This window comes from Chaetodon trifascialis, chromosome 5, assembly GCF_039877785.1.
Source record: "Chaetodon trifascialis isolate fChaTrf1 chromosome 5, fChaTrf1.hap1, whole genome shotgun sequence".
Taxonomy (NCBI): domain Eukaryota; kingdom Metazoa; phylum Chordata; class Actinopteri; order Chaetodontiformes; family Chaetodontidae; genus Chaetodon; species Chaetodon trifascialis.
In genome coordinates this window covers 10,437,007-10,450,955 of record NC_092060.1, presented here as the reverse complement: position 1 = coordinate 10,450,955, position 13,949 = coordinate 10,437,007, and the positions used below count along the sequence as shown (strand labels likewise).

The following is a 13,949-nucleotide window of genomic DNA, read 5'->3' as shown; positions in this document are numbered from 1 at the left end:
CATATCATAAAGCATATTGCCCCTTAATGTCACTATCACATCTATATCACACCACATTAATTCCATCAACTGTAATACAGATTTACTGTGGTATTATCATTCCATAATAATTAGTGTTTTTTTTTAATAGAAATAAAGCAAAGCAAGTTATAGAAAACTGACACACCAAATCAGTGTCTCTGACTGCATGCCACTTGCAATCCAAAGGGTGGTGCTGTAATATTGATCATGTCCCTCCAGCCAGTATTTATATCCCACAAGTGTGCTGCTGAGTCCCAGCTGCAGGACACAAAAAGGTCAGTCCTTTCTTCGCCTACAGGCCGGCTCACTTGCTGGCACTCAAGGCACGGCCCACCAGCATGAAGACCAACCCAGAGATGAGCTCCAGGGGCACGCCGGCAGCCGCCACCATGAATGACAGGCCGTAGAGCACTGAAACCTCTGCGTGTGGACACACCTCTCCTCTCTCCTGCAGCACGTAGCGCTTCACCTCTACCACCTCCATCCACAGTACGTAGAGCAGCAGCATGAACAGGAACAGGCAGGCTGTGGAGTGATATAAAGAGTATCAGACAGGGGGAGACAGATACAGGCTATCAGAGTAACACCAGAGGAATGCAGCTCCTACTCATCTCTACTGTTACCACAGCATCAGTGTTTAAAGCTGCTGTTGTTATAGCAACAGTACTGCAGAGTGACATCCGCTGCTTGGCGTCTGTCATGTGACAGGTATGAACAGCTGACTGCAGCATGTGCTTGTGTACATTCACCTATTCCCCCTGGTAGCATATTTCACATTGCACGTAAATATAGCAATGAGCTCCACACATGCTCAGAAACTGTATTTTACCAGCTGTGATGAGGAAAGCACCGCCCAGCTTGTAGAGTCTGTGGCTGATGAAGGGGACACCACAGACCAAGAGGAAGCCTCCAGTTAGAGCTGCGACCAGGCCAAGGATTATCAGCACGGTCCAGAAACCCCGAAACACTGCAGGAAAAACACACGGGCCACCATCAGAGCAGTTACCAGGCTGTGTATGTAGCATGGCAAGTGAGTGGGCTGGAGCTATCATTGAGGACACTGTGGTCACATTGTCATTAAACTTTCTGCAAATTTGGGCTTTTTAGCAACCTGGAGGGTGTGACATTATACAATTTAAAATATGGTTTGACCTTTTGTGAGAGATGCTTCTTAGCTTCTCTGACAAGAGTTCAATGAGTAGCTGATAGCCTGACTTTTCATACCTGTCCATTAAACACTATGAAGCTGGGGGCTGGACTATTTCTTAATTGGTGCAGTGACCAAAACAGATGAGGTATAACACATTAATCAGTGAGCTTTAGAGGCGGTGGGCGAGCTGTTTCCCCTTGCTCACAGTCTTCATGCTAAGCTAACGACCACCTAGCTTCATATCTAGAAGACAGATGCGATAGTGACAAAAGTCTTGTCATCTAACTCTTGGCAAGAAAGTGAACAAGTGTATTTCCCAACATGTCAAATTATTCCTGAAAAACTTTGCTGTTAGTTTTGTTTTCAGTATTTTTAGACTAATTTGGCAACTTTTGGGCAAGTAATAAAGAATTAAATAAAAAGGATTGTGAGTACTGCTCCACCAGATTTAGATTCATTTATTTGTGGATATACGTGTATGTGTGTCACTGGGAATTTTTTGACCTGTGACCTCAGTATTTCTAAAATTCTAGCTCTGACCCTGGTTTGCATGTGTAATGAAGACCAGATATGAACACCATCTTGGCACTTATTCCTTTTCCAAGTCATTTGTATTCTCCTTCAGATGAACCCATGACCCTTCAGCTTCTCACGTCTCATAGCTGCTGTTCAATGGTGATTTGGGAGTTTCATCTCATTTTACTGTTATTCTCATTGGCTGAATGCAAACTGTGGGTTTATGTGTGTGACGAAGTGAAACATACATGTGGCTTGTGTGTCTCTGTGTGTATACAGATATGTGACAAGGAAGTTACACCTTATTAAGAGTGTCTTGGTAGGTGTTAAGCCTTCACTCTGACTCTGACTGTTACATGACATGACATGACATGACATGACATGACATGACATGACATGACATGACATGACATGACATGACTGTGGAACCACTTGATTACCTCATTATTTCATTTATTTGCTCATTTTTTTCCCCTTGAGTTTGTCCCCTGCCTGTAAGTATGTGAGTGGGTGTGTTACCTGCTGTAGTATCATAATTTGGATGAGGCACCTGTCCGAGTGCAACAGGCAGAGGGAAGAGGTAACCATGGACACAGACCTTGGATTCTGGCTGGTTTGCTACATGAAAAGGAAAATGTCAAAGTAAAAGCAATTTAAGGCTTAAAAGAATCTACCTGCTGTATGTTAGAAAATGTTAGCAAATATAAGAAACAACACACAGGAGCAAAATTCAGAAGGAAGCCAAAAGCACTCCATGAACTGAAGGAAATGCCAGCATATCTTCTTGCTCTCCTCCTGTATATTTTCTGTCAAATATTCAAATTATAGACGTTTTTCCTTCCTGCACTTGTTGGCATGTCAACCAGACCGCACTGCCGAGCACGAGACATGCAACCACATTGGACAAGCCCCAACACAAACTTCGTGCCACCTCAAGGCCTACATACTGAAGAGAGTGGCCAGGACTGCATGTGCTGTGGGCTCCACCTGAAACACACATCGCCAGAAGAAGCCCTCGTGGTGCAGAGTGAAAGATGAAGGGGAAGCAGTGACGGCTTTCACGACCCGGATCTGAATGAGAACAGAACAGACAGGCTGACATCAGCAGACAAGCAGAGAGGTGGACATGTCTGACGATGACTGAACCTTTGTTTCTGTCTGCTTTGTCAACACCTCTCTGAGGGCTGCTCCGTATGATTCTGCACTTCAGTGGTGCCACAGCACCAAACGTGGTTCTGATTATGGCCTGCTCGTCTGTGGGGTTTTCAAGGGGAACTTCTGAAACACGCATGAGTGATATTCTCCATTTGCTTGTCAAAAATATGATTGATGGGGCTGAATAACACACAGCATCTTTAATCATCGGCTTTTATTTCAAATGAAGGACGCTGTGCTGTGATGTTAGGGAGGAGTTCACCGGGGGATTAGCTTTTATAAATATATCCCTTCCTTTGCTTTTTGTGAACTTTCTCACAAATGTGGCATGGAAGAACAAACTGGAAAATAAAAGGGGCGCTCCACTGAGTTTACACATGCAGATTGGTTTAGTGAGTATTACAGTGTGGAAATGGAACGTATGATGGCTCTGCAGGAGCTTTGCCAATGTCTGAGAAAATAACCCTGATGACGTCACCAGGGTTTTTTGTTTGTTTTTGTTTTTTTTGCAGTTATATGGACTGCTAACCCTGTTGAATCACTGGCTGGATTGTTGATGTACACCTTGTTTCTTAAGTCCCTGCCTGCTTTTTCTGTATAAAACCAGATGACAACCTTTCCCAGTCAGTACCTAAACATAACCATGAAACAGTTTAATGATGTAGCTGTCAGTGCAAGCGGAAACTGAATTACAAGATCGGATATTTTTGCAGAAAGCAAATAAATTACGTTGGTGAACACATTTATATTTCTTGCAAAATGTGTTTTTGTTGAAAATTTGTTGTACGTAAACAGAATTTCTTGACAGGGTTGGAAATGCACCTTAAACACTAGACCACCTGGGCACTCAGAGGCTAACATATAGCCATGAAATATCCCATGCTTTGAGCTCATGTCATTCCCATTAGCTTCAGCTGTACTATGTGTTTACTGCTATTTAGCAAGTGTCAACATGCTGACACACTAAGCTAAGACATTGAAAAATGTTAATATTATACCTTCGTGACATCAGCACGTTCGCATTTTTATTTTTGGCATGTTAGCATGCTGACATTAACATTTCACTCAAAACACTGTAAAGCCTCATGAAGCCATCAGCATGGCTGGTCTTGTTAACAAAAGCCTGCATTACAAACTGAGACTCATGAAGGTTAAAGCCAAGATGTGGGCGCTGACCACACAGAAGGTCTGACAAAAAGAAGCTATTATCTGCATTATGGGAAGTGTAAGATTCAGTGTTTCTGGAGCTTGGCCCATACTAAAAGTCACTAAAATCAAGCTACAAGTCAGGATGTGTTGACATCTGTCACACTGATTTGATCAGTTCTCTTTTAAATCTGTTTCTCCTCAGTCCCCCAGCTTCAAAAAAAGAGCAAGGCTCAACTATTTTGGTTCCTCTTTAAATATCTTGTAGTGGCATAGCGCGCAAACCACTGTCTACACAGCATCTGTTCATGTTCCATATTGGTCTTCTTGTGGTTCTCACATGTGATGTTTCAGTGATAAAAATAATGTACGGCTGTGACTATTATTAAATACATTTGTTTAGTTGGAGACCACCGACCAGTTCTGACAGCAAGCACTAAGGTTTGCATTCACTGTATGTATTTGTGTGAGTGAATATGGACAATTATGCACACAGATGTGTCTGTCCTACCTCTGTCCCATTGGCATCTTTTTCACCTGATGCTGTTGTTTGCGTCGGCCATGTATACGGCCCACAGTTGTCCCTGGCCACCAGCCAGTAGTCTGTACCAAAAGCTAGGAAGAAACACAGAGTCCCTAATGCCCCCAAAACCCCCCCAACCAAGGCCACACGAAGCACCCTCATAACTCCAGCCTAAAACCTCCCTCACTGTGCTCTTTCTCCTCAGCTTTCAGTCCTCGCCCCAGTCACTCCTCAGCTCCTCTCCGGTGTCCACTCTGCACCCCTCTGCCCAGCCCCAGTCCTAAAGAAAACAGTCTCTCCCAGCCACTCCCTGGCATGCTGGGAGCTGTGGGGAAAAGAGGCTTCAGTAACTGAGGAGGTCAAGCAGGGGGACAGGAGTTATTTTAGGAAGCAGTGAGCCTGTCCTCATCAAATTACCAGTGGGTGTGCTGTGCATTTAGAAAGGAAACAAGGAGAGGCACGATTGGTTTGTGTGTGAGCTTATAATGTGGACAGCGAGTATCAGCATTTATGACTGCAAGGCATTTCTAAGGTAGGTGTTACACTTGGAGAGCCACTTTGAAAATAAATTAGACTCAACATGCAAATGATCCTCAACCCTCCACCAAAGGTGCTCATGAGGTGAAACATGGAGCTAAGGAGCTAAAACATGGCGCTAAGGAAAGCTTTATTGTAGCTGGCAAACACTCAAAATGATGAAAACCAGAATACTTACTGAATTTTTTTTTAACCAATTTTAACAGTTTTAATTGGAAGATATCCATGAAATTGCTAAAAAGCTTTCATCAACCCAGTCTGAAACCCACAACTCTATGGCTAAATAAACATGAGGTACTTATCACTTTATGGAGCCATTTTCAAATGACTGAACACACTGAATTCATTCTCTCTCTGTCTGTCTGTCTTTCTCACAGTCTGTCTTCATTGCTGCTTCTCATTCTCCAAAACAAAGCTGAGTTGTTTCTTTGGGGCTCTTCCCACAGGTGCCTGGTGTTGTGGAGAGATCTGGTCCTCTCTGGCATCGGAAGACTTTGGGTCCGCTGGTGCTGTCTGAGCTGAGGCCAATGAGTCCTGAAGGATGGGCCTTGGGCTTATAGAGCACACTGCCAAGAAAGTCAGAATAGTCACACCTTAGCTTTCAGGGTCAAAGCTCAGGAGGAAGAGAGAGATGAGGGACAATGTGATGATACGTCTCTATGTCTTATAGTGAGCACTGAAAGCTTGAGAGAAAGTAGAAGAGTGGAACCTCATTCTGTGATAGAGGCTGGAAGCTTGAAGGAAAAACTGCATATTTTGCCTATTATGTGTTTGTTTTTGTTTTTTTGTATATTTGTTTGACTTGAATTGTGAGTCACTTTACCTGTGTGAGACCTGCTGAGTCCTGCTCTCACTCTCCGTGAGCCATTGAACTCTCCATCCTCCCCCTGTCACAGTGGAAATACACAGTGAAACACACAGCAGGCTGGAGGACAATCTCCACTGTGTGGAGCCAAAAAGTCATATAAAAATTTTATAAACATATTGTGTCTTAAAACATTAAAATAAATAGCTTTTTCAATTGTCTGATGAATTTCGGACAGCGTTTTACACTCAGAATTAGAGAAAATGAGACTACATTGTGAGTTTACATGCATACGGTACCTGTGGCCAGTGTGTGATTGTATTATACGTGTATCTCTCTCCCAGACTGTGGTATCTGTGAAGAGGCTTCCTTGTTTTGTCCGTGATGGCGTCCGGGTGCAAAGTGTGTCTGCTGTAGGCTGGTGTCTGCTGCAGTGACAGCAGGAACCCAAACAGCAGATGAATAGGACATACTTACAGAGCACGTTCAGTGATTCCTTCACAGAACAGAGGCACGCAAACCAAAGCTGTGAATTTACCTTGCTGTTGAAGTTTTGAAGGTTTCTGGAGAGAATGCGCCTGATGCTGTCTATCTCCTCTGGTAAGAGGGGACGGCTGTGGGAGCGAGGGTCCACTCTAAAAGTGAAGTGTGGACATTCACGTGCATTTAGCCAAAAACTGTGATGTGTCAGTTTTCAGAGACATGGTTGGGGTTTAAAGTAGGAAGACACCTGGGAATTGACAGGGTAAGAGATATTCTGTGACTATTGACCCTCAAACTGATGTAAATGATGCTGTAAATGATCCCCTCAAACTTGTTGTGTTGAACCAGGATCCACCAGTGAGAAACAAGATTTGAAATAGCACAGTTAACTATGATGGTCATGAAACGTTCCTCAGTTTTTAGAGACATACTGACTGTGTGTGGGACTCACAGTGGTGGCGCCTCCTCGTCTCCCCTCTGCTCCCTTCTCTCCAGCTCCTGGTAAACTCTGAGGATGCTGGAGCGAGCCTGGTGATCCTCACGGATCAGGAAACGGCGAAGGTACTTCCTGTTGAACTGCTCAAACCTCTCACACACAAATAAAATGCATTACAATAACCAGTTGACATCATTCCTCACTGTGGAAAATGATCAGGAACTTTTGCTTCTGGTATTTGCTGCCATCTACTGGTCATTTTGGTCAAAGACTTACAGTGGAAACACAAGAAGGAAAAGTAAAAGAAGAGGAACTAACTTGTCTTTCCAGTAGTGCTGGCCCCAGTAGCCAACCACATCCTCTATTCCTGCCAGCAAGTGATCAATGAGCTAAGAGGAGACATGACAGTAAGTAAATATCTCTACATCATTTTCCATAGATCATCGTGAGCATGTGTCATGGTTTGTGCGGGTGTCCATCCCTCTGTGCTACATATCTTTGAAGAAAATATACTATATATTATACGATATACTTCTAGTATACTATACTATACTACACATATACTGCATTCCTTAAGGACCATATTGCAGGCCCAGCACCCGGCTGTCAGTGTCTCACCCTGCTGTGGATCTCCTCACTGACAGTAGGCAGAGCTCTCTTCTTCCTCTTCACATCCAGTAGCTCTACTAGAGGCTTGATGGTCATCCCCTGGGAGCAGGACAGAACCAAGCTCAGCAAACATACCTACAATGTACTCCATGAAGAGAAACAAACTATCTGAAAGTACCTGGACTGGTCTTTCATCTAAATTCACATTATTCTCGCACCTGTACAAAGACAGTGAAGAGGATCACCACAATGGTAGTTGTGATGAAGAGTCTTTTCTTTGGGAAGTCATCAATCAGGAAGACCAGGGAGAAACAGATTGCCCCTCTCAGGCCTCCGTAGGCAATGATGAACTGATCTCGAAAGGTGACAGCGTTTCTCCGGAGTTTGTTCACCACAGCAGTCAGCAGGAGAACACCTTCAGACGAGGGGAAATGTGAAATGGATTCTTCCATTTTGAGAACTGTTTTTCAAGCACTATTGATACATTTGTAATGATGTGCAAAGTGAACTTTTTGAAAATGCAGAAGAGATTTGAAAAGCTACCTGTGGCCCTCCAGATGAGACAGAGCAGCAGGGTGGAGCAGACGAAGGGCCAGCTCCACATATGGACGTCCTGTATTGTGGACACCCCCAGGAAGATGAAGATGAGGGTTTCGCTCACGCTGCTCCACATCTTCAGGAAGTACTGGATGCTCGTGTTGCTGCGCTCCGACACGTTAGCCTCCACATACTGCTTCATGGTCACAGCACAGGTCACAATGCTGCAAAAAGTGGAGAAAAAAAAAAACAAACATAAAACATCATCAAATTTTAAGTTAAACATTTACAAAAGGAGGTCTTTGAGATTAAGTTAATACTCACGCCATGATACCAGAGAGGTGAAGCATCTCTGAGGTCAGGTATGACAAGTAGGAATAGAGAAAGACAAAGAGCGGAGCAATGACCTGGGCTCTGGAGGTGAACCGCGAGGTGAGAGCCGCCACCAGGCCAAAGAAGAGCCCCACAAACAGGCCACCGAGGCCCACTACCACCACCCTGCAGCCCCCCAGCAGCACGTCCAGCCCCGACACTGATGGCAGACGGAGGAAGGACTCAAACAGCTTGTAGAGCACCTGGGAGGAAGAGCATTTAGAGCATTCTGCATAGAATAAGATATATTCATTTTATTTTGAGACCTCTGGGGGCCACCTCTCCCCTCACCACAGTAACGGCGTCGTTGAGCAGCGACTCTCCAAACACCAAGATGTGAAGCTGCTCGTTAACATGCATCTCCTGGAAGACGGAGAGCACAGCCACGGGGTCGACGGCGGCGATCAGGGAGCCAAACAGCAGGCAGTGGAGCAGAGAGACGTCCCCCAGAGAGCTCTGAGCCAGCAGACACACACCATACAGAGACAGGCCGATGCCCAACACGTTCCACAAGGTTCCCAGCACTGCATACCTGGACATGCATACAAAATACTGCTTGGCAAAGTGCTGTGAATACATCAAAGGAAAGTTACCTGCTAATTTCTACTACTGCCACTTGAAGGCACATGTCTCCAAACTACAAAATGATTTTTGGGGGGTCACAGCATAACAGGCTGTAAACACAACACGGATATATTATCACCTGTGGTATGAAAGGTAGCAAACAGTTGCTTATTTGCACATCCAGCAGATATGAAACAATAAGGCATTCATTTGGAGTCATGTTTTTTTTGGCTACCCGATCGATATTACTGCAATGCTCTCTTTTTAGCTCTGTTTAGCTTTCCACTAACTGGAGAACCAGAGAGTTCTCCGGCTGTTTAGCTGCTAAAACTGCAATATGTTCACCAGCTAGTTGGTAAGTTTGCCCATCTGCCATTTGGTGCTGGTCTACGGAGCCAGAACAGTGACTTTAAATTTTGTCATTGAAAATAAAACCTGCACTGAAAAAGGAAACATTGGCATTGAAACACTTCTCCTGGAAAAGGTTATTGGCACTGAAAATAGCGTCAATTAAAAGTTAACTTTAACTCAGTTCTTTGTGAAAAAACAACATCAGAGAAAAACAGAGCAAACAAACTTAAGTTTCAGGTGAACTCGTGGAAGCCATTGCTGTGTGGTGGGTGTGTGGTCAGAGGCGGCAGAAGAGTGGCGTTTTCTCCTTAGAATGCTGATTATGAGTAAAGTTCACTCTTCTCACCCCTCCTCTCAAACCCCTCCTCTCCACACCAAAATGGCTACAGAGAATTGAAACTGAAAATCAATGATACTAAAGGAAATACTAAAAAATACAAAAATTCTGACTGAATACTGGAAAAAAAAAAACTGCCATTGAAAAAATCTGAAGATTGAGATTGACAAAGACAGAATACAAAAACATACTGAAATAATTTTTCATATCTGTTATTTATTTTTCAGTGCCAGTGTTTCTTTTTTCAGTTCAGGTTTTGTTTTCAATGTCAACATTTAAAGTCACTGTCCTAACTCCATATTGAGAAGGGTGATCCAATCAAAAAGGAGAGATCTAATGCACCAGCAGTCCCTGCAGGTAGGTCGCATAATAATGAGAGAATCAGACATTAAAAGGGCACAAAATGCTAAGGTAGTCAAAAGAGCACAAACACAATCATTCACACATCCACAACCCTGAAACCAATCTGCATGGTAAAATTTCAGTGTGTTAGCTTTTTAATGCTAACAACATGATCATAATGACAATGTTAACATGCTAATGTTTTGCAAGCATAATACTAACCATGTTCACCATTGTGGTGTATTAGCATGCTAACATTTGCTAATTAAATCTTAAAAAGTACAGCTGAGGGAATTCCAATAGGTCAGAAATCAAGGTATTAGACACCTTTTAAACAGATAAATTATATTTTTCCTTTGATTGACAAGAATATTTATGCTCATGTGCTTGTTTCATGGATTCTTTGTTGCCACATAAACCGGACAGAACACACTCACACAAAAAAAAATAAAACTTTGACCGCATACCGACCAGAGAATGGTGCCGAGGTTTTCAAAGAACAGCCTCCCTGGCAGGAAATATCCTGCGTCCAACACGATGGGCGGGAGCAGAAAAAGGAAGAAAGCATCAGCACTGAGAGTCGGGGGAGCAGAGTGGCGAACGCCATAGATCACCCCTCCAACCAGGAGGCCCACCATGATGAGGAGACAGCTCTCTGGTACAACTGCCGGGACTCGACCTGACCAGTGGAAACCTGGATGTTGGAGACAGAGAAGATAAAAGGACATCATGCTGATTGGATTTAGTGATGATGATTTTTACTCCATCACTCAAACATGGTGGTACACCAGCATTGAATAGCAATGTTGGTGTAGTGATGAGAAGTGTCTATTGGCTTTTAAAGACAATTTCAATACATTCCCTTATTATGTCTTGGGAGGAATCACACATGTTTTGAATGGGAATGCTTTTTAAAATCAGAAATTCATAACGCCATGGATAGTGGCATGTGTTCCAGCTGTTTTTAAAATCAGAGTTTTTTCCCTTTGTGCCTTTATATTATACATATTTAAATAAAAAATCTGAAAATACAAATGATAATGAGTTTGGTAAACCACTTGGATTTGAACCCTCTAATAACATCTAACCACCTTTAATAATATCTCATCTAATGCTGGCTTTCCATGCATGAACAGGAAACCAGCTGAAGCTTACCCAGCTTGGCCAGTGAGGCCAGCATGATCCACAGCACGATCTCAAAGGGAGCCTGCACATGGTGATAGTCCACGCTGAAAACCCTCAGAGCCATGGGCAGATCCACAGACAGGCTGCCATCGCTGCTGTTGAAGCCCAGCAAGGGGGGCAGGTTGTGGGGCTGAGGGAGCTCAGCAGGTGGGGTCAGGGCCAAACACAGAGGCCAAAACAGGCAGGCAGAGAGCAGCAGAGAGAGTGTCCACAGAGCAGCCATCCTGCAGCCATGCTGGAACAACAGGAGAGAGAGACAGGCAGAGAATAGGACAGGGGGTTATGGAGAGAGGGGGAGGGCGGGCAGCGCACACACACACACACACACACACACACACACACACACACACACACACACACACACACACACACACACACACACACACAACGCGCAACCTGCTAACAACCCATGCAGCCACTAATGTGCACAGGAATCCCTGAGCTAGCATTGATATCCAACCAGCAGTACAGTGCTCAACACACACACACACACACACACACACACACACACACACACAACAAACAAATACATTCCTACATTACCATCAGTGGACTCATATCCAACACCACCCAAGTGTGGACCACTATTTCCAGTCCTTTTAGTGAAACTATATATCGAGGTAAACATACTCACCACTAACTACTTTCTTGTTTGGATGCATTTTAGTAGCATATTAGACTTTCTTAGACATTGTAAAGCACTGAGTATTGTATTTTTCTGAATGATCATATTCTGCAACTAATAGGCCTTTAACAAGAGTTCTCCCTCAATAACCTCCTAATTACCACATATAGATAGGAAGTCAGGAAGTTGCTGTACATTAATAACATTAATTAGTGCTTTACAATGAGAGCAAGCTGTCTTTTGCAATGACAGCCTGATAACAACACAGACAAAATACAATGTATTTGAAAATTGTAATGCATACAACACAATAAAAACAAACTGCATTACATATAAAACAATATAGGTACATGAAGGATAAAGAAAATTAGCTTTTAGGTATATCTGGTACAGTAATTAAATTAAATTGCCACGTTTAACAATAAGGACAAGAAAATGAGAGATGACATCAGTTCAACTATAAAACACCTACCTAACTACTCATTCAGTTCATTAATGCATTTTTGAAAGCAGAGTTTACCTGGCTGTTTGAGCATCTTTCGAGCGCCCAGTGTAAACTCACAGTGCTGAGTTTATCTTCTGTCTTTGAGCATCTCTGTTGAAGTGCGTCTGTTGCTTCATGCTGTCTCAGAGGGGACATCTGTCCTTATCTGACAGTGAACAGTGGACTGGTGTCACGTCAGATCATTTAAATGCACATAAGATATATTCATAATCTAAATGTCAATATACACTATTAGCTGCTTTACTGACTATTGGCAACAGCGTCAACTCTGCTGGGGCCACTTTACTAAGAATATAAAAACACTTCAGCAGTTTTTCAGTAGTGATACTAGATTGAAGCTTCATAGGTCCATTTACAACCATCCAGGTAATGAACATTATGTCACATCAGCCGACAGTCTCATCTCATCTCAAGCTTTGCATTAAATCTGGATTAGACAATGCTTTGTTGTGCCCTTGAGGCCTTTTTAAACACACAGTTGTAATGATTGCAGATGTAGATTAATGATTATTTCCTTGTGAGAGGGAATCCTTTTTTCATCTTCTTCTGCTTCTTTTGCTGGAGAGTGAGTATTGCTCCATGCTGCCTAAGAGGGAACTGTCATTATATTCTCCCTAACAGGGGTCTGCTGTCACTCTGTACAATCAAAGTCTGGACCCTTTTTTCTGATACATGCATTAACAAACAGTTGCACTCCTATGTGAGTAGATTGAGAGTACGAGTGGATTGAAATCCCGTGCTGGTCAGGGGAGCTTTTTGGGACTGAACATTTGTTCTGGTAAAAGTCAGGTGGTACAGGCTTTGAGTGATACATTTGAATGAACAGAAATGTTCATTTAAATAAATAAATACTTGCAATACTTGTTCATTCTTCTGAAATGAACAAGTACATTGTCTCGTGGCAACAAAAGGATTTTAATTTGCAGCCAAGGCAATATCTTTCCCTTCCAGTGTCTTATTATTAAATTCAGAGTTTAGCATCTTCGCTCATCATTTCATTTCAATATGCATGCCGCATAGTCAGTTTTATGGCCAGTACTGGTATCAGAATAAGGCGTGTTGCTGATCACTCACACAAAGAATATGCTGTTAATACTGACAATATGGTGCTCTGCAAACGTGTGTGACTCTTTCCCTTTTCCAAAACTTCAAACAGATGGCATGTGAAGATTTGTCCTCTGCTTTAAAATCTGGAGCTGCTTTTAAAAACTTGTTCTTCTCCAGTCCAAGAGAGCAGATTGAACCTGGGTTTGCTTTTTTCTAAATCTGTTTAAATATGAATTAAGAAAAAGTAACTTGCTTAACCATTGTGCCTGAGCATCGCAGTGCTCTCAGATGACCTCTGGCAGTGACTCACCACCTGGCTCTTTTGAAAGCTAAATTGGAGAGTTTGATTTGAATATAGTAAAAAAAAAAAAAAAAAAAGGAGAGGGGAGTAAGAAAGACTAGAACTCAAAAATGATGACACTTTAATGATTATGTCATTTCTTTTAAGTAACTCTTTCTCAGTGTTAAATAGATGTGAGCGTCTTGCATGTGAAAAGTCCATTTATCCTTCTCCAGCATGACTTCCTTCGCTTTCATCCAATGGAGATATAAACTATATGGAGACGATGAACTCTTTATTATCAAGTATGTCTTTTTAGAACGTGACGTTTTCTCTTGTGGCAGAACAAGCTTTAAGGACAATATGATATTCTCCTCATCTCTTTGCAAGCTGATTAACATATAAAAGTAATGAGTGGTGCCC

General features: G+C 42.8%; 2 protein-coding genes across 2 annotated transcripts; both read right to left on the bottom strand.

The window, feature by feature from the left end:
- Positions 1-223: 223 nt before the first annotated feature.
- Positions 224-4,673, bottom strand: LOC139331789 (transmembrane protein 182-like). Its single transcript, XM_070963417.1, has 5 exons — positions 4,500-4,673; positions 2,635-2,758; positions 2,207-2,305; positions 851-988; positions 224-546 (listed from the first exon to the last, which is right to left on the bottom strand). The coding sequence occupies exons 1-5, from the start codon at positions 4,671-4,673 to the stop codon at positions 326-328; spliced, it is 756 nt and encodes a 251-aa protein (XP_070819518.1). The 3' UTR covers positions 224-325.
- Positions 4,674-5,432: 759 nt separating this feature from the next.
- Positions 5,433-11,292, bottom strand: LOC139330934 (sodium/hydrogen exchanger 2-like). The gene is made up of 13 exons (XM_070962168.1): positions 11,040-11,292; positions 10,356-10,578; positions 8,582-8,822; positions 8,243-8,493; positions 7,925-8,142; positions 7,600-7,796; positions 7,391-7,480; positions 7,091-7,161; positions 6,788-6,922; positions 6,392-6,488; positions 6,153-6,281; positions 5,872-5,935; positions 5,433-5,614 (listed from the first exon to the last, which is right to left on the bottom strand). Exons 1-13 carry the CDS (start codon positions 11,290-11,292, stop codon positions 5,433-5,435), a joined length of 2,151 nt encoding a protein of 716 aa, XP_070818269.1.
- Between the last annotated feature and the right edge of the window lie 2,657 nt (positions 11,293-13,949).